The sequence below is a fragment of the Pinus tabuliformis genome, chromosome 6 (genome assembly GCF_031772625.1).
Source record: "Pinus tabuliformis cultivar Carrire ecotype Pingquan chromosome 6, CPIR1, whole genome shotgun sequence".
NCBI classification, from domain to species: domain Eukaryota; kingdom Viridiplantae; phylum Streptophyta; class Pinopsida; order Pinales; family Pinaceae; genus Pinus; species Pinus tabuliformis.
Genome location: NC_142292.1, coordinates 1,472,895,707 through 1,472,923,023, shown reverse-complemented (window position 1 = coordinate 1,472,923,023; position 27,317 = coordinate 1,472,895,707). Strand labels below are relative to the sequence as shown.

Sequence of the window (27,317 nt, the reverse complement as noted above, 5' to 3'; positions counted from 1 at the left end):
ATCATAAGTTTGCATGCCCGCCATAATGGTTCCCATTCTTCGACCAATCAGAATTTCCTGCTAATTATTACACATTCATGCTCATCATGCAGTTCGTACTCCGGAGGTAATCTGAATGATTGTCACATAGTTATCCATAACTAGAATACATGCCATCCATATGCAAGCTATCCACCCTCTAACAAGAAAAGGGCGTCCACGTCCCTTCAGCACGCGGAAAACAAGCAAATAGACTAATGTGAAATAAATGCTGACAACCAATCTAAAAGGGACAACATGCAAATCAGTAAAGCATTTAAGCAATATTCGTAGTTAGATGTGAATTGGCCAAATCAAATAAAAACAACAATTTTAAGTCATTATGTCAAATATCTTTACCATAAGTGGAATTAATCACATTAGCATAATCGGTGGTTTATGTTTAATGACTTTCATTTAATGCTTGGGCGTATGGAATATAATAAATGTAGATTAAAGTCACCATGCTATTCAACTTGTAAAAGTGCTACCAAATGGAAATTTTCGTTAGAAATAAAGTCATAGGTCATAAGAGGTATATGTCATATGGCAATATAAGATGATACTCGAATACCACAAGCAGAGCTACTGCTGCCAGTAAGCATTCATAGCCTCGGCAGTGTTATTTTTTAACCCTCCCAAATGAGCCAAAGTCCTTCTTACAGTTAATTTTTGTTTCTTTCGTCACAAAGAGACCACTATGCTAGCATGGTCACCAGATAACCATAGTGTCACTCACTAGGGTGTAACAAAAATGATCAGGCTGGCTCGTGATGAGACCCCCTATCCTTCTGACAAATTAATGATCAAGAAGGTCATTGCCTTGGTTTGGTAGCCAAATTGGAATGTCACCTGTTAAATCCTTATGATCATGGTAGGCTGGCTCGTGATGAGACCCACTATCCTCTTTGGACAATGTTTTAAGCATTTGGCTATTTTATTTTCTTTTGGAATCTTTCTTGTAGAAAAAGGGAGGCTCATTTGCTCCTTAAGAGTTAGGGATGGTGTAAGAAGTAAGAAGATGCCAATGGAAGTTTTATACTCTTATCCCGTTAACATTATATCGATGAGTTTTATCCATTTGGAAGTATAAACATAAGCTAGCATGGATTAAGGATAATGAATCATTTCACGATCTGTCCAAAAAAATATATATTCAGACAGCCATTGTAAAGATACACTATATTAGCTTATGGATAAAGATAACCAACAAAAGGCTTTTTGAAGTCATAATGATATTGCTAGTACCATTTTTCTTTAGAATAGGAACAAATCAAAGCAAATGGTGCTTCTTTGTAATACAAAATAAGAATAAAATGACATAATGATCAAGATAAAAATGAGAGAAAATCACAATTTAGCTCTTAAAAGGTGTGGTTCAATCAATTGAACGACAATCGCTCAATCATTTGAACGACAAAATCAAAATAGAAAATAAGAAGAGTTGTTCAAATGATTGAACGACAATCGTTCAATCATTTACATAGCGAAACCAATAAAAAAAAGAAGAAATTGTTATTCAATCAATTGAAAGGCAGTCGTTCAGTTGTTCGAATGGAAAAATCAAAATAAAAACAAAATGTATTGTTCAGTCAATTGAACGACTGGCGTTCAATGGTTTGAACAACAAAAAACAACAAGGAAAGTATGTCGTTCAATCAATTGAACGAAAATCATTCAATTGTTTGGGCAACAAAAATAAATAAGAAAAAAATGTGTTGTTTAATCAATTGAACGACAGTCGTTCAATAGTTTGAACAGTGAAAACAAATAAGAAAAAATTGTGTTGTTTAATCAATTGAACAACAATCATTCAATAGTTCGAACAACGAAAACAAATAAGAAAAATTGCGTTGTTCAATCAATTGAACGACAAACATTCAATTGTTTGAACAAAAAAAACAAATGAAAAATGTGTTGTTCAATCAATTGAATGAAAAACATTCAATAGTTTGAACAACGAAAACAAAAGAAAAATGTGTTGTTTAATCAATTGAATGGAAAATGTTCAATTGTTTGAACAACGAGAAACAAATGAGAAATGTGTTGTTCAATCAATTGAACAGAAAACATTGAATTGTTTGAACAACGAAAAACAAAAAAGAAAAATGTGTTGTTCAATCAATTGAATAGCAAACATTCGATTGTTTGAATGACGAAAAAAATAAAAAAAATGTTTTGTTCAATCAATTGAATGACAAACGTTCAATTGTTTGAACAATGAAAGAAAGAAAAAAATAAAAATGTGCTATTCAATCAATTGAACGATAAACGTTCAATTGTTTGAACATCGTAATGCGACAAAATAAAATTGCACTGTTCAATCAATTGAATGGAAAAGGTTGCATTATTTGAACAACAAGAACAAAGAAGAAAAAAAAATGAAACTTAAAAAATCCATATTTACATGGTGATGCCTAGAAAGGTATGTACATTAATTACAGTTTTTCAAGAAATTTCATTTTTAAAGAAAAAATTGTTGGGTTATGATTCCCTGCAGCTAGAATTTGCATGGAGGGGTCCTCATGTACCTACTCGCAGAAGGTCTCCTTGGCAAGTGGTTGATGATAAAGGTGCACTCGACTCCCGTTTACCTTAAAGTAATGGCCGGATCTGTCTATGGTAGTCAAGGTAAGAGTACCATTGTTATGCACTTCTTGAATCTCATAAGGGCCGAGCCATCCTGTTTGCATCTTGCCCAGGAAGTCCTGGAATCTGGAATCGTACAGAAGTGCCCAATCCCATTTTTGAAACATTTTCTTCTTGATAAGGCTGTCATGCCATTTTTCCCTTTGTTTCTGTATTACTGCAATTCATTGCAAAGCAAGCAATTGAGCCTCATCTAGTTCGTTAATCTGCTAAAGATGCTTGGTTTGGGCTTTTGTTAAATCCAAACCCACTTCTTGGGCTGCCCTTAGAGTCTTTATTTCGAATTCGATTGGAAAAATTGGTTCTTTACCAAACAGAAGATGGTAGGGAGAGTATCCAATAGTATTCCTCCAAGTCATACAATAGGCCCACAAGGCCTCTGGCAGTCTAGTAGTCTAATCTCGCCAGTGCGTTGAGACTATCTTGGTCAGAATTTCTTCTATAAACTTGTTGGTGCTTTTGACCTGCCTGTTCACCTGCGAGTGATACGGAGAAGTGATATTGTGTGTGATATGATGGTTTCTAAGAGTGGCAATAATTTTGTGCCCTGTGAATTGCTTTCCTCCATCTGTGATCGCCTCTCACAGTAATCCATACCGCACAAATAACCCAAAAAGGAAGTTAATCACTGCCTCCTTTATGTCTCTTGGTAAATCTACTGTTTCCACCCATTTTGTCACATAATATGTGGCTACCAATATGTAGGCCTTCTAATTGGAAGGCGAATGGAATGGACCTACGAAGTCCAATGCCCAATGCTCAAAGGGTTCTATGAAAAATTGTGGCTGCGGAAGCATTTCATCAGATTGGCTAGGTCATCCCATCCTTTGGCAATTGCCGCAGACCTAGGCATATTTTTTAGCATCCTTAAAAATAGTGGGCCAATAATAGCCCATTTGTAATACCTTATGTCCTGTCCTTCGGTCTGTGAAATGTCCCCCACAGGGTTTGTCATGGCAAGCCTTCAGAATGTCATGGATCTCATCCTCATGGATACATCTGCGTATACACATGTCGACCCCTGTATGAAAAAGATATCCACCTATCCAAGAGAATTGGGCACTGCGCTGAACAATCAATTTTCTTTCTCTTGTCGTTAAATGTTTAGGTAGCTTCCCTACTACTAGATAATTTGCCACATCTGCGTACCATGGCATCTTAACTACCATGGTAAACAAGTGTTCATCTGAGAATTGGTCATCTACCACTAGTGGATCATTAACCTTTGGGATTTGAGATAGAAAATAAGCAACTGGATTTTCCTTCCCTGGACGATCTTTGATAGTTATGGCAAACTCCTGCAAAAGAAATGGCCATCGTGTTACTGACCATTTGTGATTGATTTATTAGCTAGATACCTAATGGTATAGTGATCAGTGTACACAAAGACTTGGTAGCCGGTTATATAGTATCTAAATTTGTTTATTGCATAAATAACATATAATAATTCTTTTTCTGTCACTATGTAATTGAGTTCTACGGGAATGAGATTTTTGGTAATATAGTATATAGCATAAAGTTTCTTGTCCTCCTCCTTGTCGAGGACAACACCTATAGCTACATCTGATGCGTCCATGGAGATGTGGAAAGGCAACTCCCAGTTTGGTCCATGTAATACTGGTGTTGTTGAGACTAGTTTCTTTAAACCTGAAAAAGCTATGTCACACTTGTCAGACCAACTGAAATCAACATTTCCAGTTAGAGTGTATAAGGGTGCCGCAATCTATGAAAAATTCTTGATAAGCCTTTCATAATAACCCACATATCTTGGGAAACTACGCACCTTTTTTTGGGTGCAAGGGGTAGGAAGTAAAAGAATTACCTGTATTTTTGCTGGATCTACCAGAGATGTAATGTCCCAGGATCACGCCCTCAGTCATCATCATGTGACACTTGACATTGCTTAAACATAACTTGGTAGCGATGCATCGTTCTAAGACATTTTCTAGCATTTGCAATGCTTGATCAAAATCATCCCCATATGGAGTAAAGTCATCCATATATACCACCGGTCCTTCATTTATTAGATCAACAAAGATGCTTAGTATAGCACTCTGAAATGTGGCTAGGGCATTGCACAAGAAAAATGGTAATACCATATATGCGAATGTGCCCCAGGGATAGGTGAAGGTTGTTTTGTCTTGGTCTTCAGGGGAAATCTGAATTTGATTGTAGCCACTGAAGCTGTCTAAAAAGGAGAAGAACTGATTCCCTGCCAACGTGTTGAGGACCTCATCAATGAATGGGAGGGGGAAGTGATATTTCTGTGTTGCCTTGTTTATCTCTCGATAGTCTACAAAAATATGCCACTTTCCATTTTCTTTTAGGGACGACCACCAATGGAGAGACCCATTTACTGTCAGAGATAGGATAAATAAAGTTTACATCCAGTAGCTTCTGCAATTCCTTTTTCACAATATCCTTGAGGTGTGGGTTCAACCTCCATTGAGGTTGTCGGATGGGTCACGCATCCTTCTCTGTATAAATGTGGTTTGTACATAGCTGTGGGTCTATCCCTTTCATATCCGGATAATCCCAGGCAAAAGCCCCTTTATTTTTCTGCAATACCTGGATAAGCTTTTTCTGTTGTTCACTATCTAGATCAACATTGATATTTAGAACTTTTCCTGGTTCGATCTCAACTGGTTTGCTATTATGAACAACAGTCATCTGAGTATGTTGGTCATCAATACCCTTTAGGGGATCTTCAATGGCTTCATTATCAAGTATTGCTTTCAACATCTGACATTGTACATTACTCACATTAGCTGGCTGATTTATAAAATTGTTGATAACGTCATCTTCAGTATGATCTTTAAATTCCAATTCTTTCACTACTGTGAGTGGTGAATGGGTGCTCTCTTCTAGGTACATTGGTGGTTGCTTACATATTTTTACAATGGGCTAACCTGGCCTAGCAGGAGGATATAACACCAGATTTTTTACAGCACCTCCCTTCGTAATAGTCATGCTGCCTTCTCGACAGCAAATATATGCATCAACTGTTGCCAAGCAAGGTCAACCCAGAATCAAAGGATGCCCATCCAACCTACTCCTTGGGTTTATAACCAAGAAATCTACTGGATATTCCCATGAGTCAACAAAAACTGTGATATCTTGTAAGGTCCCTTCTGGTCTTACCATTGACCGGTTAGCAAGTTCTAATAAAGTGGTGGTTGGTTCTAAGGTTGTAATACCAAGTGCTTGACAAGTTTTTTGTTGTTAATATGTTAATGACAGCTCCTAGGTCAACTAGTGTATTTGGAAAAAAGCAGCCATATATCTAAATTGTTACTATGGGGTTTCCAAGATCTTCGTAATTTATTGGAGTTTCCTCTCCCAAGAGTAGATCGAATAAGGTCCCTACAACATGGATAGTGGGTGAGGTTTTTACCTTCCTCATAGGCTTCCTACACACAATTCTTTGATTGTTTTTGCATAGATGGGGATGTCTTGAATGGCCTGGAGTAGATGGATCTTAATACAACAATATTTTAGTTCCCCTAGAATATTGAAATCAAGGTAGGCGATTGGTTTAGGTATTGTTAGCCTTTCGGGAAATGGAGGAGAAGTGACTATAAGTTTTTCAGGGTCATCATGCTAATATGTTTCTTCCCCTTACTTTGATTCAATATTATTTACAAGTGGTGGAACATGTATAGGTGATGGAATATGTACAGGTGGAGTTACATTTTCAATTGAAGGTTGGTCCCTATTTTCCTCAGGGGTAATGACACGTCTTGACCTCAATCTGAGCTCATTACATTCTTTCTAATCAATCTCATACTCTAGGTTTTCAATAATCTGTACCAACTGGACAGGTCTGTTATTGGGATTCGGGTTTGGCTAAGCTAGTAACTGTGGCTGCATAAGAGGTTGATAATTCTATTGTAATGTATAAAGAGCTGACAGTGTGAGTTGAGGCTGAGGGCTTGTCCCCATAGGTACATTAGTTATCCCCAGAGGTTGTTGCCAATTTGTAGACCAATTCGGATTTTTAGAGGTGGAGGTAGGCCACTGGGATTGATAGGGATTTCCTTGCCAAACAGGAGTAAAAGGAGAATTCAGCCAGCCATTTCCTGGAAAAGATTGTGCTGGCCAAGATGTCATAGGGAATGGTGGGCTTTGCCAATTTGGGTAGGGTGGTTGGCCTTGCTAGGCTGCCCCAAGGTTCTTCTATTGATAAAATTGCGAGGAAGGAAAGAATTGGGATGTGTCTTGTGACATACTTGTAGGTTTAGATGCCATTTTTGACGTTGGTTCATCAAATATACCAATTCTGTTTCTTCCTTTGCTTCTTTGAATATTGCTTTCAGCCCAGGTAATGATGGACATTGTTCAGTGTCGTGATCTTTAGTACAGATGGTGCACATTTGAACCATGTCTAACAGGAATTCCCGTTGGCTATGCTTCTTTCGACAACGTGGGCAGAAGATGGCCAAATTTTGTTCTACTAAAGCCTGTTTTTGTCTAGCCTGTAGGATGTCTAGCTATGTTGTAAGAGTGCCTAGGATGTCTACCTTAAAATCTTCTAGGAGGTTTTCGATCTCCATCCATGTTACACCTCCACTATGTGGTTTGCTTCCTTTTCTCATTGGATCTCGGCTAGCTGCTCCTGTACGCGTGCTTCCCCTTAAACACCTAATATGTAAACGAATAATTTCATCATAATATTCCCAAGGAATATCTCCTTTTCCCATTAAGTTTAGAGTTTCTACTCATTCCTCTTTCATTCCTTTAATCAAGGTAGCTCTTAGGACTTATTTTGGTAGGGCAGTGTGTGGATACCTATGTAAATTATAATTAAATCGTTCTACATATTCTTCTAGTGTTTCATTATCTTTTGCAGTCATCTTAAAATTCTCATCTTTCAGTTCCCTAGTTTTACAAAATTTTTGGTATCTTTTAAGGAAATAGGGTTTCATTTCATCCCAAGAATTGATGGTTTGCCCACCTAGACCCATAAACCATCCAAAGCTGCCCCTTCCAGAGTGGAAGGGAACAATTTCAGGTTTTGGGGGTCGGTGGTATAGTCATACCCTCTACATAGGACATCAAACTCAAACGGGAAAGCTTCAAGATCTTATGTGATCATCCCATGAAAGGTTGGGATGCTCTGCAGAGGAATAGCCTTCATAAGGGCATTGGTCACCTGGTCGATGATGGGGTACTCTGATGTCGATGTTTGACATTGGGGTGTCTAATATGCCATTTTATCAAAGATATGCCAATAATATTTAGGGATTTCAAGGGGTGCTTCTGGTGTAGGCAGAGAGTTAGCAACCCAAGCTAGCTTTACAAAACTTCCCAAGTCTTGAATCTCAGGAGATCCTTGTTTAGACAGTTGTTGTTATGCTTTAACATCCCCACTAGTTTCCCCTTTTTCTTTTCTTATGTTACAAGATTTTTCCTCTTGTAGAGGATCAGAGTGTTAACTCATTGTAGCTTGAAAACTCTGTTTTGATCCTCCTACTTGGCTTTGAATCTCAACATAATCTACAGATGGTGAGCCTGCTGCTTGAGGGATAATAGTATAACTTTTTCCAAGTATAGCCTGGAATCCTACTGACCTTGAGACTCTGCTCTTCTTATGATTTCGTCTAGAAAGGTCGTTCTCCCAAGCTTCAATGATCCTTTGGGTTTTGTGGGTTTGGGTGGAGGATTTTGCTCTTTTTCTATATTTTTATTTCTAGTCATTCATAAAATAAAATTTCGATTTAACCTCTAAGGTTTTGTTGTAAAGCGGGCAGGTAAGCAAGCACTTTACTGGCTTGGTACGCAGGTTCTTACCTTCGGTTTTTAAAACTCAGTTCTCATACAATAAAGAAATAAAAGAAATCACTTGAAACACTCTCCTTGGCAACAACGCCAAAATGTTGGCTCACTAAGATGTCTTTTTACAGGCAATCTTAATCCCTACATTAGTTGTCAACCCGAGGTAAGTCTTTTTATCTCAAGAGTGCCAACACAGTATATGCAGTGAAGTTGATGAATCATTGCAATTACTAAAGGCTAATTCTTCAATTTAATTCACACAATTCTAAAAACAACTATTTATGGAAGAAATACTCTCAACACACTCTGTAATTATATGCAACTTGTTCCAAAATCAATTGAAGCTGAATGCAAATAAGAATTACACTTAGAATCTTTCAAATATGCTTAAGTAAAGAAACTATGACTATTGAACAACACTGCTAATCTATAACAACCCAAATCAATCTATATTACTAAATTGAACAACAACAGTAAGTGAACAACAATCAACAATCGGTAATTGAACAACAAATAGCTATAAAGGATTCCTAATTGGCAAACATTCTATATTGCAATCTATAGAAGTTAATCAGTCTTGTCTTTCAAGATCTATGATAACATCTATTCAAATGAACAACAATCTACTATCAACACACATTCACTCATTCTAATCAAAGCGCTACTTAAGTATATCTCATGACTTCACTCTGAATCCCATTGAACAACAATATAAATCAATATCACAAATCTTCACGATAAATGAAATAACTAAACATTAAATCAATTGCAAAGACTGAATATAAAACTATAACACAAAGGAGTAGTGGAACTTCTTGTGACTGGGCCCAGAGTCGCCAGAAGCCTCTGCTTAATAAAAACTCAGAATACGAAGATGTATTAAATGCAACCTTCTTTCATTAACTTCAAGTAACGACTGACATAGTCACTGATATAACAACGTATATGTTTTAGAAAGAATAATTACAAAGTAAAAGTCTGAACTGTATCTAATTTCCTTTCGACCCTATATATAACATAAAACAGAAACTTGGATAAAAGTGAATGCTCAAGATCAAGGGATCCTGAGGATTTCGCAATATAAAATATGATCATGTGATAAAATAGGAATGTTCGAATTGATCTTCCACTTCCTTGTCTGCCCAAGATGCTATGGCTTTTCCCTTTTATTGCCTCGTGATGTTCTGCCAACTGAACAACTTCTGCCCAATCTGCATCTCTGCATACAAAGATAACCAAGAATCATTTTTTCATACTAGATTTGCCTATTCTTTCACCAAATAGTTTCATCCAACTTTAGTCAATATTTTCCTCATTTTAATCTATAAACGGAGATCATCCTATAAGGATGAATGATAAATGAAGCAGATTATGAAGAGAAATCATACCTTTTTCCTGTCCTAACACCTGGTTGAAAACAATTTATTTTATGTGACAATCATTTTATTTACCCCAATTTTTATAATGTGATTGTAATGCTAATGTGGGCATAGAAACCACATCTCACTGATACAATGGAGAGGAAATCCTTTCGGATCCCAAAGTATGGTGGATTTTTCTTTCTTAGAAACCCATGAAAGTAACCTTGAACTTTATGTTGAGGTTAATGAGCCATTAGTTATAGGCATATTTGAGATACTTATTGGTAGTGAATTTACAGGATGTGACTGAAGGAGATGGAGGAAATAATGGTTCCTGTTCACCCCAGTGTATCAATGAGACATACCTCTCACCTCTCAAATAGATAAAAGGGATATTGTAAAGAATTATAAAAAGGCACAGTCTAAGAGAATGAAGGGTTGGCTTGCTTGGTTTCCTGACTCTCGTACTCTCTCAAATACTTTGAGGAAAAGATGTTTTTATAACACCACCTTCATAACCGATAACCTATGGTATTCATGTGGAATGTAACTCATTTAAAGGGGGGAATGAAACTAACCTAGATTTATCTTAACTTCCGATCTACCAAGTGTCGAGAGGGATCAAATCAATTTTCACTCTAAAAGAGATTTACATCTCAAGAAATTTGATCCCACTTAGAACTTGAAGTTAAAATAGATATAGATAAATAATTAAAAGTATACATTATTATAATAAATATATAATTATAATTTTTTAATTATATTTTCTTTTCATATGAATGTAAAATTCACAAGATAATATAATATATACACATATAGTTATAATTAAAATTATAGGTTATTATAATAAATATGTAATTATGAATGGGAGTTATATTTATTTTATTATAGGTTATTATAATAAATATGTAATTATGAATTGGAGTTATATTTATTTTGTAATGATTATAAGTTTAATTAAAAATAATTATAATAATAATAAAAATTATGTTTAATAATAATATATATTATATATTTATATATATATATATATATATATAAACTTTAATATAAATATTACTGTAAATAATTTAATAAATAACTAATTTTAAATTATCAAGAAAAATATAACTATTTAATAAACTATGAATTATAAATTATAAGTTTTTTAATTTATTATCATTTAGAGTAATTAAAATATAATAATAAAAGATTTGTAAACCATACACCATCTATATGTATAATATATTGATATATCGAGGATATACATTTACATTTGGAATATATTTAGAATATAAATGTTTATTGGAGGGATCCAAGATAGACACTCATTTCTGGGGAAATAAATTTTCTTAAGTGGTGTTTAAGCCTAGCCTAGACCCCTGCAAAAACAAAACAAAAGTACAAGGGGGGAGGGGGAGGAGGAGGAGGAGGAGGAGGTATAAACATAAAATTTTGAATTTTGTATTTCATCAAAGTTAAAATGAATTAAAATTTAAATTAGTTGATTGTAAGGATAGAAAATTTATAAGCATTGTCTTTCCCTCTTAATTATTTTTTTAAATTATTAACATTCTTTTGTGGGAAGTTATAGGTTTTTATTTGAAAAAAACTAATTATGTTACAATTTGCATGTGTTTGAGTAACATTATACTTGAAAAGGAGGTTACAAGCAACTTAATCAAAAAGTAAAGTAGTAAAGTGCATATAGCTAAGATACAAATGTACAAAATACATCAAAGAAAACCTCAAACCCCACCAAAGCATCACTGAAATTATTATAGAGGATTGAGCATACAACAATGTGTTTACATTAATACAAAATAATGCATTCAACACAATACCCAAACATGCAATGATGTGTTTACATTAATACAAAGTGATGCATTCAAGGCAATATCCAAACACAAATCTATTTACAGGAAGGTGACCTAGGAGTCAACAAAGTATTTAAGCTGGAATAATAAGATCCAAACCTAGAGAGCACAATAATAACTGTCCAAGGAAAAACATATAACAAATCTAAAGTATTAAAACCCTAGGATAACAAACCAAAATAGACCAGGAAAAAATGTGGGGTAAAAAAACTCAACCAAACTCACCAATACAATAAAGCATCTCAAAAACTCAACACCTCTCACCAATACAGCAAAGCAACTCCAATAATTGTAAGAGAGAAATTATGCTATTGAACTAAACCCGAGAAAAAAATAACCAAATTAAACTATTACAATGCAGTCATACAAGACTTACCAAAAACCTTCCAAAAACTTTGTTACAAATGTGCAAAGTGATCCACCACCAAAAAAAATAAAAAAACAAAACCAATCCCAATTTTCTCAGGTCACACACAAAAACACACCATAACTAAACACAAACAACATATTAAATTAAAAACAAAAAAACCTTCAATTTTGTGAAGCCATTGACCAAAAAACACCACAATTAAACATAAACAACATGTGGAATTATATTATAAGAATGAAAAAGCATCGTAACTAAACATAACGAACATGTTAAACTATGTTATAAAAATAAAAATGTAAAATACTCTAAATACACCAATACCAATAAAATAAAAAATGTGATAATAAGTACGAAACCATAATAAAAATATAATATATAGTAAATGCAAAACAAAACAAACCGCTAAAGAAAAAGGAAATAAACAAATTAATAATGAATAAAAACCTAGCCACCCTCAAGACTCTCCCTCTTTTTTTTTCCCTAATCCATGATATACAAATTATTTTTCGATATATAAAAGTTATACCATATCACAATTAACGATTTTTAATAATTTCTATCACTTTAGGTCTCATGTCACTTCGTTGAATATCTAACCGCATATATACATATATAAACTCTTAACATTAACTCGGATTTTAAAGCAAATCACAACTTAAAAGAATGATAATGGGGATGGGTTTCGGGACAAGTTAGTGCGCCCTGCATTTAAATTAAAAACCATAGAAGATAAAGAAAACAAAAATGTTGTTTCAAATTAATTTATATTAATCCCATTAATTAACGGGTTAACGGGGTTGTCCGCGGGCCCACCCTCTGCAGCAATACCTCCATGTGGTGGGTCCCAGCACCTGCACATGAGGTGTCAGATACGCAAACCGTTTCTACATTATTGTTGTTACCGGTGGGTTTGCCGGCGATGTCGGTGGATAGCTTTTTTCTTCTCCAGATTATGACCAACGCAGTTCAGATAACTACAAAGACAGCTCCTCTAACGACACACTGAATAAATTCCGACCAGCTTCCATTAAAACAATGCATTCAAACACTAATACCTTTCACGCTTAGCTTCCATTAAAACAATGCATTCAACACTACTACCTTCCACGCTTAGGATTTAGTAGAGAGATAAAAGTGGAATCTTTTTAAAATTTTAAAATATTAGTGAATTTTATTATTTTTAATATTTAAATTATAAAATATTTATATATATTTGTAAAATTATTAAAATTTATAATAATTTTATATACCATATATATAATTTTCATTATTTTTAAAATAAAATAATTTTATATTATAAAAATTGGACAAATTATTTTTATAAAAAATAAAAATGGAATAATATTTTTTTGAAAAAACATAGAAGACTAGGAAACCTAGGAATAAATTCCTAACCCCTGATTCTTCTACATGTGTAGAAGAAAATAAAAAGCACAAATAATGTGTGCGCAACAGAATCATTCACTTAGAAGCTTGTTATTTCACAAAAAGAGTGTGACCAATAATTAACTATAAATGTGTGTTTGTTGGCTTCTCAACTTGACACGTGAGAATCCAGTGACAGTCTGAATCCTTCATGACTTTGGTGTGTTCATGAGAGGACAGTCTGAATCCTTCATGACTTTGGTGCATTCATGAGAGGACTTGTATCAGTGCCAATAAATATCCCAGGCACACCTTATGCAAAAGCACTTCAGGTAATTTTACATGATTTGGATCCTGCGAGAAAAAACCTTTTCTGCAGATGATAGTAGAAGAAATATGAGGCAAGGATTAGAATATAAACCATTGGGAGACTTCTTTGATATACTTATGGCTAGCGATGGTGTGAAAACCCATGAAAGATTAAGCGTCGTCTTAGATATGCTGTTTGCAGGGCATAACACCACTTACCTACTGCTAGCCATTATCATTCACATCCTCAGTGACTCCCAGCTCGTCTTACAACAATTGAAGGTGAGAAAGCTATTTTTTTTAAGTTTGTTTAATTTCAATAGTCACTTTGTAAACTAGTCCTCCGTTTTGGGTTTTTGAAGGCCGAACATGAAAAGATAGCCAGCAGAAAGCATAATAGTGAACACTTAGAACCACATGACATGATCACATTTACACAACATATAAAATATAAATTAGACTTTCCTTTTATCTCATATGGTTGGAAGGATAAGCTTATCTTTAAATTATGAATTTCAGGTGATCTTAGTTAGTTCTCCTACCATTTGAGGTCGATTAAGAAAGCATATGCAGGCGGTCTTTCCTGGCTCCAAGTTTGGCGTACTGGTTGACGTTAGAAGTTTGGCGTACTGGTTTGGCTAACCATTGGTGGTTCTCCTTGATCTACTCAACTTGCTGTACACCTCCCGAGGTTCACTAATTAACCAGCCCAAACTCACTAATTAACTAGCCCAAACTCACAAACTCACAGTCGATCAAGATGTAGATGCCATACTAGGAATGATGACTTAAGTTATGCGCTTCCAGAATGGCTTTCAATTCTATTGTGGGTACTATGTTTCTGTGCGTAGATGCGGTCCCAGGAATGATGATGGCTTCCAGAGTGGCTTTCAGTTCTATTGTGGGACTATGTTTCTGTGCTGCTGCTGCTTAACTATCCCTGGTCTCCTTTAAAATTGTGGCACCCAAATTGTTGTACACCTCGGCACCTTCCTTCCATGTCGTTAGGTTCACTAATTAACCAGCCCAAACTCACAGTCCGTGAAAATGTATATGGGATCGCGCGGGATTGATAAAGTAATTTAACATACTTGATGGCTTCTAGTATGGCTTTTAGTTCTGTTATGGAGAATATATTTCTGTGTTAGAGTTGGCATAATCACGTTTGTTGTACAAGTATATATTTGGTGGATTGTGGTGTTCCACGGACACAAATTGAGCAGCACATAAAATGGAGTGTGTTGCAGCCCTTTTGAATGTTTCCGAAACGCTAATTAAAATAATCGTGACACTTCGTTGAATCGTCAATGCAATCATTTTTTATGTTATTTCCTGCCCACTTCTGTTTTACAAACGAGATCATAAATTTCTGTTATTCAGTTTAACGAATGATATCTTCTGGTGGCAATTAGAATGAATAATCTGTATCGGTTCACTATTAATATTATATAAGCAATAAACTTTAGTGTAATCCTAGAAGTCGCTACGTGCATGCAACTTCAAGCAATTCTCATATTGGTTTACCATATATATAAAGTTTAATTGTAAATATATGTAGGGTAGCATTTACAACTTATTAATCTATTGAAATAGTTGACCATAAATCTATATATAAAATTTAAATAAACATAGAATGACTTTTACAACTTTATTCAACCATTAACAATAGCCATAGAAGCTACAATTTAATTTACTGTGGAAACTTCGTTTATAATATTTTTGTTGTTCTTCTCTTAAGTTTACGGAAACTTTGTCTTGTACATTGCTCTATTAAATTACAGTGAATGCAGCATCAGTGGTATTTTGCATGCCACTAAATAGTTGAGCATTAATGGTATGACGGCTACTTTAGCTTTGAGCTTATTTAGTTAACGGGAAGTGATGTTAAAAGTAGACGCCACCTCAAGCTCATAAAATTTAATATGGACTGAATTGCAATACAAACTGAATACATTTTAGCATAAATTTTGTTGGATTAGAAATATGTTCAATGTTTTTGGTTTCTTTTAGTAATAAATGTTTGGATGAGTTTTATTGAATTAAAAACTAATTGAAACTGTAATAAATTTGATCATGTGCAATATGGAGAATTTTGTTTATATATTTAAAAATATATTTTAAGCTATAAGATTGTTATTAAAAATATATATATTTAATTACATAAAATAATTAAATGAAATAATTTAATATGATTTAGATTTAAATTTTATATTAAAAAATTATAATTGTATGTTATATTTTTGGTTAAAAAGTAATATAAACATGTTACACTATTATCCCGAAAATAATTAGAAAATTGATATGGCTTTAACAAAATTATGAAAAATATTTTGAAAATTAAGATTTGAAATTTTAGATGTTCAATTTTTTTTTCATAATACTGAACCTATTTATGTCATTTAAATGCTCAAAATAAATTTTCTTAAAAAAATTCACCAAACTCCAACAAAAAAATTCAAAGCAAGCAAAATAAAATTGTGATGTTGGACACCCAAAAAAAAATAAAAAAATTCAATCAAAACAAAATTGTGACGTGAGACAAGGCCCTTTGTTAACTTGCATCGGCTCACGTGATTTACTACAGATCGGAGTGACCTTAGACAAGGCCCTTTGTTAACTTGCATTGGCTCACATGATTTACTACAGCTCGGATTTAGATTAGCGTGAATCCGCTCACATGATTTACTACGGATCAGGTTTAGGTTTGATATTAGAAATTGAGATGTAATTGTATGTTGTGTCAAGCTAAATTTTAAAGGGATGCATAGCATAATTATTCACCAAATAGATTTATGGGTTTTAATAATTTGGTTTATATAGTTTATTTTGAATTTAATTTATTTTAAGTAGTAATTTAACATAAACTAGAAATTGATTAAATTTTTTCATATTTAAATTTTTTTAAAGTACAAAATACAATTTATTACTTTTCATTATTTAAATAATATTTGTGAATGCTAAATAAAGTATATAGGACCAAATAAATGTTTTAACCCTAAAAACTTAATTTTTTCATTACATAGACATAAAAAAATTAAATGATATGTAATTGACATTAAAATCTTTTATCACTCAAATTAAAATGGTTTTTTATTATTAATAATTTTTTAAGTATATGCCAATATTAATTTGTATTAAAATATTTTAATGAGAATACACATTGAACATTTTTTTATATACAACATTAAAATATTTTATTTTAACAATTATTTTCAATATATATGAAGTTGTTATCAATATATAAATTAGTTAACATAAATCTTCAAATAGTTTATTTAAATTTCTCGTTGAAATAGTTTTGAAAAGCATATGATTTAAACATCTTATTTACACATTTTTTTTTACTTCTAATTAACTTACAGCATATTCATTTTTTAATTTATACCCCTTATTATTTTTCTATTTAGAACATTTTTTATTTTCATTTTAAAGGGGAATAGAGCGATGGGCAAACTTACACATCCCCTCATACTAGGTTGTAGAAAGATCCATCTTAAATATGGATCTAACATAAGCCCAGAGGAATCTAATTTCTTCATTTGCAATTTTTTTTATAAGCAGACATTATACAAATGTTTTTTATATTTATTTATTTTTTTTAGATTTTTATTTTTATTTTTTATTTTGGATGATATAAGCAAAATTTCAAAATTTCAACTTTGATGATGGAAAAGCTTACACATTGTTTAAATAGTATTTTTGAATGCTAAATAGAGTATATTTAGCACCAAATGAATGTTTTAACCATAAAATCTTAATTTTTTCATGACATATACATAAAAAAAAGGTAATTGACATTCACACAAATTAAAATGGTTTTTTATTATTAATTATTATTAAATATTTTTAAGTATATGCGAATTTAATTCGTATTAAAATATTTTAATGATAATCCACATTATATATAACATTAAAATATTTTATTTTTACAAATTTTTTCGATATATATGAAGTTCTAACATAGATCTTCAAATAGTTTATTTAGATTTCTTATTGAAATAGTCTTGAAAAGTATAAGATTTAAACATCTATTAACACATTTTTTTTTACTTCTAATTACTTTACAACATATTCATTCTTTTTTAATTATACCTCATATTTTTTTTTCTATTTAGAACATAATTTTCATTTTTATTTTTTATTTTAAAGGGGAATGGATGGAAGTACAAACTTACAAGTCCCCTCATATTGGGTTGTAGAAAGATCCATCTTAAATAAAGATCTAACATGAGCCTAGAAAGATCTAATTTTTTCACTTGCAAATTTTTTAAAGATATTTAAAAATAAATTAATATAAAAAATTAAGAAAAAATAAAACAATTTTTATTATTTGATTTTTAATTATAAGATTGTAAGAGTTAACACAAAGATGAATATTGAAATATGGCACTTGCTATGTATTTTATCCCAAACCTTTGTGTTCATATTTAGAAAACATGGAAACGAGGTGTTTTGTTTCCGCTCATCCAAGTCTCAAAAACTCTATATATCAACTTAAGCATGAGATCAAGATATTATTGAAGTGATTATTGGCTAAAAAGATTTATAAGCATGTAAATACATGAAATGATTTTTCCATCAACAAATTCAATGATGCAATTACCAAAAATTCTTATATGTGATATGGAAATTTAAATGCACATAAGGAAATAGTTGGACAATTTTAAGATACCTCTTTTCACACTCATTTCGCTTTGAAGAAGAATGATTAAAATCCAAAAACAAGCAAATCTGTTACCATTCATCTATATAATTTTTTCTCTCACTTCAATATTGTTAATACATACAAAACACATTCTATTCTTTGCCCAAATTTTTACATTTTTTACTTTCACTTACATTGTATTATATACATTTTAAGTAAGATGTATAAAATATGGATATATTCATTTTTCCACATTAATAATGCCAAAACCTTCAACATTAAAAATCCCATTAGTTTCATTGTAAACACCGATTCTAATTCTATATATGCAATTAGTAGAGAAAGAGCACATTATATTAAGATGATGTAAACAGACCCAATACTCTAATAAATTCAGAATATTACATCTAATATATTAACAATATTACTCTACATTTGATTTTCTTTTTTTTTTCTCGGCAAAGACTATTATCTATTAACTTAAAATAAAAATATTTTTACATGTAAGCGAGACCTTAGAAGAGTCACGAGGCCTCTGTACACAACAAGTTAGCCTCAGAATGGAAGGATTCTGAGCATAGGTGCTACAAAAAACTTCATAACAGAAAAACATTTCAGATAAGGACCAGAAGATGAGAGAGATTGTGCACGAGAGCATAGAAGCGAGAAGCCATTGCAAGTCTGCCTGTAAAACATTGCTTCTGCCCTGGAACTGAGCAAAAACTTCAAGCTGACGGAGATGAGCCATGTGTTTTATCAAGGAAACCTGAAAACAGTCGTCTGCTTGACAGACAAAAAGCAAAAAGAAATCGAACAGTGTCGCGTGGCCTTAGTCTTCCTTGCCCCCGCCAGAGGTCTTCTCATCTGCTGGACGGTCACTAGCCACCCCCAGAACTTCATCGCCGACCTTATCGTCCTCAGGGATTAAAATTGGGCGGTTGGAATCATTCAGAGCTTCATCCCCCTTCAGCAAGGAGAATATCGACATGGGGCATAGTAATTCTCAGGCTATCAATATGGACTGTCTATTCCACCATAGCTTTCTCTGGGCTGTCCAAGGTCAGATGCTGCTCGCTGCTCTGAGAGGGTTCTGGAGCGATGTAGGCCAAAGGATGGATTTGGTTTTCTTCCTCAGAGATAATTAAGGTGATGTGGGCAGAGATCAGAGGTCGATTGAGGTTACTCTGGAATTTAAAATGGGTGGTCTGAAAGGCATTGTTTGGGAGAGGCCGACGAACAGAGCTAGAGGGCTGCACATTCGCCTGAGGTGGAGGGAGATTAGCAGGTGAGTGATCAGGGTTATCAGAGCTACTGGGAGAAAGCCGAGAGCCATCACCGAGATTACCTCTGGGTCTCTTCCTGCCCCCTTGTCGGACCATATTGAATAGCAAGAAAAGGGCGACAGAAACCACAAAAGTAGCAGAGAGCGTAATTGAAAAGAAAAATGCGTGAGCCAGAGAAGGATGAGTGAGCTGCTTACCCCTGAGACGTGCTTGAAACTTGCAAGGCGTGCCTCTGAGAAGGAGGACTCTCTTGCTTCCCGGAGAATTCGCGAACCAGAACTCAGAGCCAGAGTAATTGAAACACACCATGAAAGGGAAGAGTCGGGTGGTAATGAATATAACCATCCTTGCCATGCTTCGAACCAAGTAAACCATAAATGCGCAGACACCACCGTTGCCGTCGAACTGCTGATCATCCATTTTACCTAAGGTGAAGGTCTGGGGAGCCCCGCTGCTCTGCAGCATGCAGTACGCGGTAGTAACAGTTGGCGTCAGAGCCATTTATGACCGCAGTAACACCCGCATCCGGGGGCTCCCCATCCTCCTGATGCTTGTCTCTCTGTATGAGATTGTCGAGCTCCAGGAGTTGAGAATCAGTGGCTAGGCTAGAAATTGGTCCAACATGAATTTGTAATCTGCATTCCACTCCTATATTAGCTAGAAAGTTTTCTACTTTGTTTCCTTCCCTGCGAGTGTGCAACAGGGTGACTGCTCTGTTGGTTGAAAGCCAGAGTTCAATATAGTGAAGTCTGTTGGATAGTCTCCAACTGTTACAAACTTTGCATGAGGGGGAACCCTGAAGGATTCTTGTAACCGTATTGATTATAATTTGGGAATCACCCTCTACTATTAGAGGAAAGAAACCTATGCCTTGAGCTATTTTTAACCCTTGCCAGAGACCCTCCAATTCTGTTGAGTTGTTGGTGTCCCATCCTTTAGAACCTAGGAAGGTTAACAAAGGATCTCCCTTGTGATTTCTGAATAGCCCTCCAAAGCCAGATTTCCCTGGGTTCCCTTTTGAAGCTCCGTCAAAATTTAGCTTGTATATATGGATGGGAGGAGATAGCCATTTCTGAGGAGATTGGCTTCTTGGCAATTTTGTTTCTTTGTGCAGCTGATCGAGCTTCCATTTAAAATTCCAGTTAGCCCATATAGATTGTTCTTGTGGGTTTGATGGGAAATCCTCCTTGTACCAGGTTTTGAGAGAGATGGTTTCTTCAATGTTTTGACAGATTATGTTCCATATGTCTTCCAGCTGTCTGTGATGGTCCTTGAATATTCTGTTGTTTCGTTCTTTCCAAATGGCCCACATGATGAATCCTGGAATAAGCTTCCAAAGGAAATTTAAGATTTTACTTTGGTAAGGGTTATGGGTCCAGTTGCGGATAGTAGCAATAATGTCTCCATTGATTCTTCCTTCCTTTTGACAGCGAAAACTGGCTTTCTCCCAGAGCATTCGTGCCAGCGGACAGGAGTGCATGAGATGCTTTGTAGTTTCCTCCTCTTGTTTGCAGTTCAGACATATGGAAGGGCCTTGAAAGCGTCTTTTCCTTAAGTTATCCCATGTTAAAATTTTGTTGTGACATAGGATCCAAAGAAATGTGGAGATTTTCGGCCATAATGATGGGTCCCATACTTTGTTCCAAAGAGGATCTGGCAGCATATGCTCTTTTATTATGATGTTGTAGGCCTCTCTTGTAGAAAAAGAGCCTTTTTCTTCATAACCCCACCTTAGAATATCTTTATCCTCAGAGTATTGAATTCTTCTTTTTGTTAATTCTGTGTCCAGGGTTTGTTGAGTATGGGCTTGTTCATGCCTTAAAATTTGATCCGCTTCTAACCATTCCCTGTAATCATGGTTTGAAGAATTGCTCCAGAAGTTTTTGACTACCTCTTGTGATTGCATTTCCTGCTCCAAATGAGGATGAGGCGGGATTTGATCCTTTAGTTTAGGTAACTGCTGCCATGAGTCTCCCCAAAATCTTGTTGTGCTACCATTTTTCACCTCCTAGAAGCTGTGCTACTGAATGAGGGTCTCGTGTTGCTGGGCAGAGTTCCACATAATTGATCCTAGGTTGACCTCTGATAGTCTTATCCGTTCCTCTATTAGACAATTCCTAGCATATTTTGCTATCCAAAGAGAAGCCCATGGAGTATATGGCTTAGCTAGCCATTGCCACCAAATTCGAGCTCCCATAACTTTATTTCTATTAGAGGGATCCCTTAGACCTATTCCGCCTCCTTTCTTTGGTAGGCAGGTAGTCTCCCATTTGACTAGAGCCCACTTTCGCTTATTGCCATTACTGCCCCAGAGAAAAGATCTTTGAAGGAGGATGAGTTCTTTGAGAACCCACTTGGGGGCAGCTAAAATGGAGAATAGGTATAACGGCATGGCTTGAAGAACAACTTTTATTAGAACAAGCCTACTTGCCATATTGAGAGATCTGTGAGTCCAAGAGGATAGCCGAGCTTCCAGGTTCTCTAGAAGGATTTTCCATGAAGAGTGGTTAAGATCCAAGGCAATCAGGGGAGCACCAAGGTAGGTGGAGGGAAGTTTTGCTGAGGAGAATCCCAAAATGTGGATAATTGCAGACTGAGTGGGAGCTAGAGTATGAAAGAAACAAATGTACGATTTGGATTTCTTGATGGAGGCACCGGAGGCATCAGAGAAATCAGAGAGAAGAGTTTTGAGTTGACGCGCTTCTTGGACTGAGGGATGCCCATAAAGCATGTTATCGTCAACGAACTGCTGGCGAGTGAAAGAAGGGGAATTATGAAATGAAAGGCCTCTGAGGAGCTGGGATTGCTGAGCAGATTTGAGGCTGCGGCCAAGACCCTCAGCCATTATGACAAACAAAAATGGGGAGAGGGGATCACCTTGCCAGATCCCTCTAGAAGGATGAAAGGTAGCAGATGGGATGCCGTTGATTAAAATAGGAAAGAAGGAGGAAGAAATAAGGCTCATGACCCATCTAATCTAGGGGGCAACAAAACCAAAAGCAGTTAAAAATTTTTCAATATACATCCAACTTAGGCTATCAAATTCTTTTGAGAGGTCTAATTTAAGCAACATACCTGGCTTTTTAGAGGTTTTCAGAGAGTGGATTATTTCATGAGTCAAGATAATGCCATCAGTGATCTGCCTTCCCTCCACATAACCCGATTGCTCTGGTGAGATAATGATAGGGAGTAACATTTTGAGACGGGAAGCTATGACTTTGGACACAATCTTATAGATTATTTTGCATAGAGCGATAGGTCGATATTTGTCAGGAGTGCTTGGCATATCGACCTTGGGAATCAGAGCTATGAATGTCGCATTCATCCCTGGAAACATCCATCGAAGAGATCGTGACTCCTCAACCACTTGCCAGACTTCCATTTTAATCAGATCCCAGAACTATGGAAGAAGTTTGATGTAAATCCATCCGGTCCTGGAGCCTTACCAACTTTTAGTTGTCGCGCTGCCTGTTCCACCTCTTGTAAGTCTACTGGTTTGAGTAGCAGTTGGTTGTGTTCATCAGTGATGAGTTTAGGAATTTTCCTGGTAATTTTCTCTATCACTTGTGATCTATCTCCATTTGGCTCCCGGTGCACTTGCTTGAAGTAATGCAATAGAGCGCCTTCAATATCCTCATGCTTTTCCATTTTGATGCCCTGCTCATTTTGAATTTGAGTAATATTATTATGCATTCTTCATTTTATGGTTGTACTGTGAAAGAATTTTGTGCTTTTCTCTCCATCTCTAAGCCATCTGACTCTTGATTTCTCCCTCCAAAGCATTTCTTCTTGCCTAGCCATTTCTGCAAGTTGCAACTCAATAGTTTTCTCCTGTTCTAACAATTCCTCTGAACGTCCCTCATCGATAATCTTTTGTTGCAGATGCTTCATTTCTGATTCAATTGAGCTTTTGCCCTGGAAGATGTTGCCAAAATATGTGTGGTTCCAGTGCTTGATTTTACCCTTTAGATTCTTAAGCTTTTGTTGAAATTGGAACATTTTTGATCCTGGAGGTGGGGAAAAATTGTTCCATTCAGTACTGATAAGTTTTTCGAATTCTGGATGGGACATCCAAAAAGCTTCAAAACGAAAGGGCCTGCGTATTTTATTTCCTGGACGTGACCATTGAAGTGAAATGGGCCAATGATCAGATCCCGAGAGAGGCAAGATGGATGCAGAGAAGTCCCCACCAATGTGGATAGCGTTGTCCGATAGCAAGAACCTATCGAGTTTAGAGGCTATCTACTGATTCCCTGCTCTTATGTTATTCCATGTAAACAATCCATTGTTGAAAGGTAGGTCTATGAGCCAATTAGCCTGAATGAAATCCTTTAAAGGGAATCCTTCTTGACTGCCTCTGCATCGACCTCCTCTTTTTTCCTCCAATCTTGTGATCATATTGAAATCTCCACCTGAGATCCATAAGGGATGCTGCCTGTTTTGGTTGAGAACAGAGAGGGAATTGAGGATTTTAGCTTTGAGAGAAGCTTCCTGAGGAAAATAAACATTGGTAAGGAGCCCATGTAGATTTGTCCCAGTGATGTGAAAGGATGCTTGTAGGAAGTTCCTATGAGCATGAATGTCGTTGAGATTTATAGCTCTTGAGTCCCAGAGAATCGCCAGTCCTCCAGATGCTCCATCAACATCCACAACGGCATTGAAACTTCCTGGCCAAATTTTTGCAGCAAATCTGTCTATAGTATTAGAATTACATTTGGTTTCTTGCAAGAACAGAACTTGAGGATTTTCTTGCTTTATCATTTTTTTAAGAATTTGTATCTTTCTTGGGCCATTGAGCCCCCTTATATTCCATGAGATTAACTTCATTGGGACGGATTGTTTTCAGATCTGTAGTACTTGGTTAACTTGGAATACCTACCGGATTCCACTAATAGGTGTCCAATTCTGATTGTCCTTTGTAAATTAGTTTTCCTTCCTCTCTTTTTGATGTCCTTGGCTATGAATCTTCCATCCCAGGGTCCTCCAGTTTGTATACCCAGTGATTTTTTCCTTTGCGCCTTTGATAAAACTTGTTCCAGATTTTCAAGTTGCCCCATTGGTATATCATCAAAGTTATTTGTTGTGCAAGCCTTTTCTAGACCTGGAATGTCCAAGTCCCCTATATCTATTGCTTCTATTTCTTCCTCCATAAATTGTGGATAGTACAATTCTTCATTAGGGTCCGCTTCTGGATTGGCCTGCGATTGGGGTTTCTCCATCTGCATTGCTTGGGATGTCCATATAGGTTCCTTCTGCTTATCAGAGGTAGAAGCTTCCTTGTTTGGAGAGGCTTCCTGATGTTTGAGGGCTATTACCTGTTTCGACTGACTGTCTTTCATTGCTTCTAGATCTGAAGGGGAGGGAGAATCCATATTGAGATCAGTATGATTAGCTAAGATTCCGAAGCTATTGCTTGTTGAAGGCCCTGAGGGGTTGGATTGTGGCATCTTGGTCTTTGAGGCTTGCTTCTTATGAGATTTCCGGCGATTTGCTACTTTGGTGAAGCCATCTGCCTCAGAAGCATCCGTTCCAGAGGAAGGAGAGGGTTTCTGAGTTAATGGGCAATCTCTAAATAGATGTCCCAAGGCATGACATCTGCGGCATCTGAAAGGTACATGTTCATAATCAATCGGTTGAATCCATTCAATATCATCATGAGAAACACTTACCGCATCTGGGAGAGCTCGGTTGAGATTCATGTATACACAGATACGTGCAAATGAGGTGTATCTGCATGTTTTTGTTTCTTCTGCGATCTTGACAAATTCTCCTAGAGCATTTCCGAGCGCCTGTAATGGGTCTTCCTCCCAGTATTCCACAGGCAGCGAGTACAGTCAGATCCATACAGGAGCGCAGCTCAAGTCCTCCTTGTCCGGGTCGAAACGCTCTACCCACCCTTTGAGAAATAGACCAGCAGCATTGAAAAAGTAAGGGCCTCCATCCAATACCCTGTTTCTGTCCTCCAGACAGTTGAATATAGCATTAAAGAACCCTTTTGGTCCTAGCTGCAGGGTTATGTGTCCCTTGGCATGCCATTTTTCATTTATCCAGCCTCTGAGCGCTTTCTCTGTTGGCCATAGTCTGATAAACTTTCCTATCAGAGCATGGTCCTTCATGTACTGTATTCTTGCATTGATTCGGTGAGCAGGAAGTTCTACTTTTGGACGCTCAGCTGCAACTGGCTTGCATGTTGTTGAGCGAACTTCTGGCGGTGTAATATCTTGCTTTGTTCTCTGAGAGTTTTGATCTGCATCTTCTTCTTGGTTTACTGTTCCATTGCCTCCCGCATGTTGATGTTGCCCTTCGTCGTTTTGTGGGGGAGGCGCATCGCCCTCCCCCCGAGGGGTCTCCATTGAAAAGAGTACTGTGTATCTTAGGGTTGAACGTTCCTGGGCCTGTCAGAGATAGCAGGTGTTCTTTTGTCTGGCGCAGTCTGCCGTTTCTACAAAAGCTGAAACCCTAGGACTCACGGCGCAGAGCCATCTCCTCCTCACAGCGTAATCACTCTACATTTGATTTTCACTCATAAGACTATACTCATAATTAATTGCCCCTGCCCCTATAATTCAAGTTATTTTTATGTACATTTCATTACCACAAAAAATTTAATCATATATTGCAAGGGAAAAATTATTAGTCATGAATACAAAACTTTAGAATAGGTGTAATAAGATAACAAAACAAATGTTTGTAAAGAAAATTACCTCTTACTTCTAAGTTTTAAAATGGAGTGCTTTGCGGCCCTCTTGAATGTTTCCGAAACGCTAATTAAAATAATCATGACACTTCGTCAAATCGTCAATGTAATCAATTTTTATGTTCTTTCTTGCCCACTTCTGTTTTACAAACGAGATCATAAATTTCTGTGATTCAGTTTTACAAATGATATCTTCTGGTGGCAATTAGAATGAATAATTAATCTGTATCGATTCACTATTAATACTATATAAGCAATAAACTTCAGTGTGCAACTTCACTCTTCAAGAAGCAATTCTCATATTGGTTTACTATATATAAAGTTTAATTGTAAACATATGTAGGGTGGCATTTACAACTTGTTAATCTATTGAAATAGTTTCCCATAAATCTATATATAAAATTTAAATAAACAAAGAATGACTTTTACAACTTTACTCAACAACTAACAATAGCCATAGAAACTACAATTTAATTTACTATGGAACCTTTGTTTATAATAATTTTGTTGTTCTTCTCTTAAGTTTACGGAAACTTCGACTCAATTACACTTTAATCCACTGTCGTGCTTCTCCACTTCTGTGCACTGCTCTATTAAATTATAGTGAATGCAACTTCAGTGGTATTTTGCATGCCACTAAATAGTTGAGCATTAATGGTATGACGGCTACTTTAGTTTTGAGCTTATTTAGTTAACGGGAAGGGATGTTAAAAGTAGACGCCTCCTCAAGCTCATAAAATTTAATATGGACTGAATTGCAATACAAACTAAATACATTTTAGAATAACTTGCGCTGGATTTTTGGTTTCTTTTAGTCTTAGGCTGAGTTTTATTGAATTAAAAATTTATACCTACTATGTTATTTTTTTTGGGTTAAAGACTAGTATAAATTTGTTATAATATCATTAAAATATATATATATAATTTTAAGAAAATTAAATTAAATATTTTGAAAATTAAAATTTGTAATTTTAAGTGTCTTATACGTT

General features: G+C 35.5%; 1 protein-coding gene across 1 annotated transcript; it reads right to left on the bottom strand.

Moving 5' to 3' along the window:
* Positions 1 to 23,873: 23,873 nt before the first annotated feature.
* Positions 23,874 to 24,392, bottom strand: LOC149264201 (uncharacterized). The gene has a single exon (XM_089397266.1). The coding sequence runs from the start codon at positions 24,390 to 24,392 to the stop codon at positions 23,874 to 23,876; it is 519 nt and encodes a 172-aa protein (XP_089253392.1).
* Between the last annotated feature and the right edge of the window lie 2,925 nt (positions 24,393 to 27,317).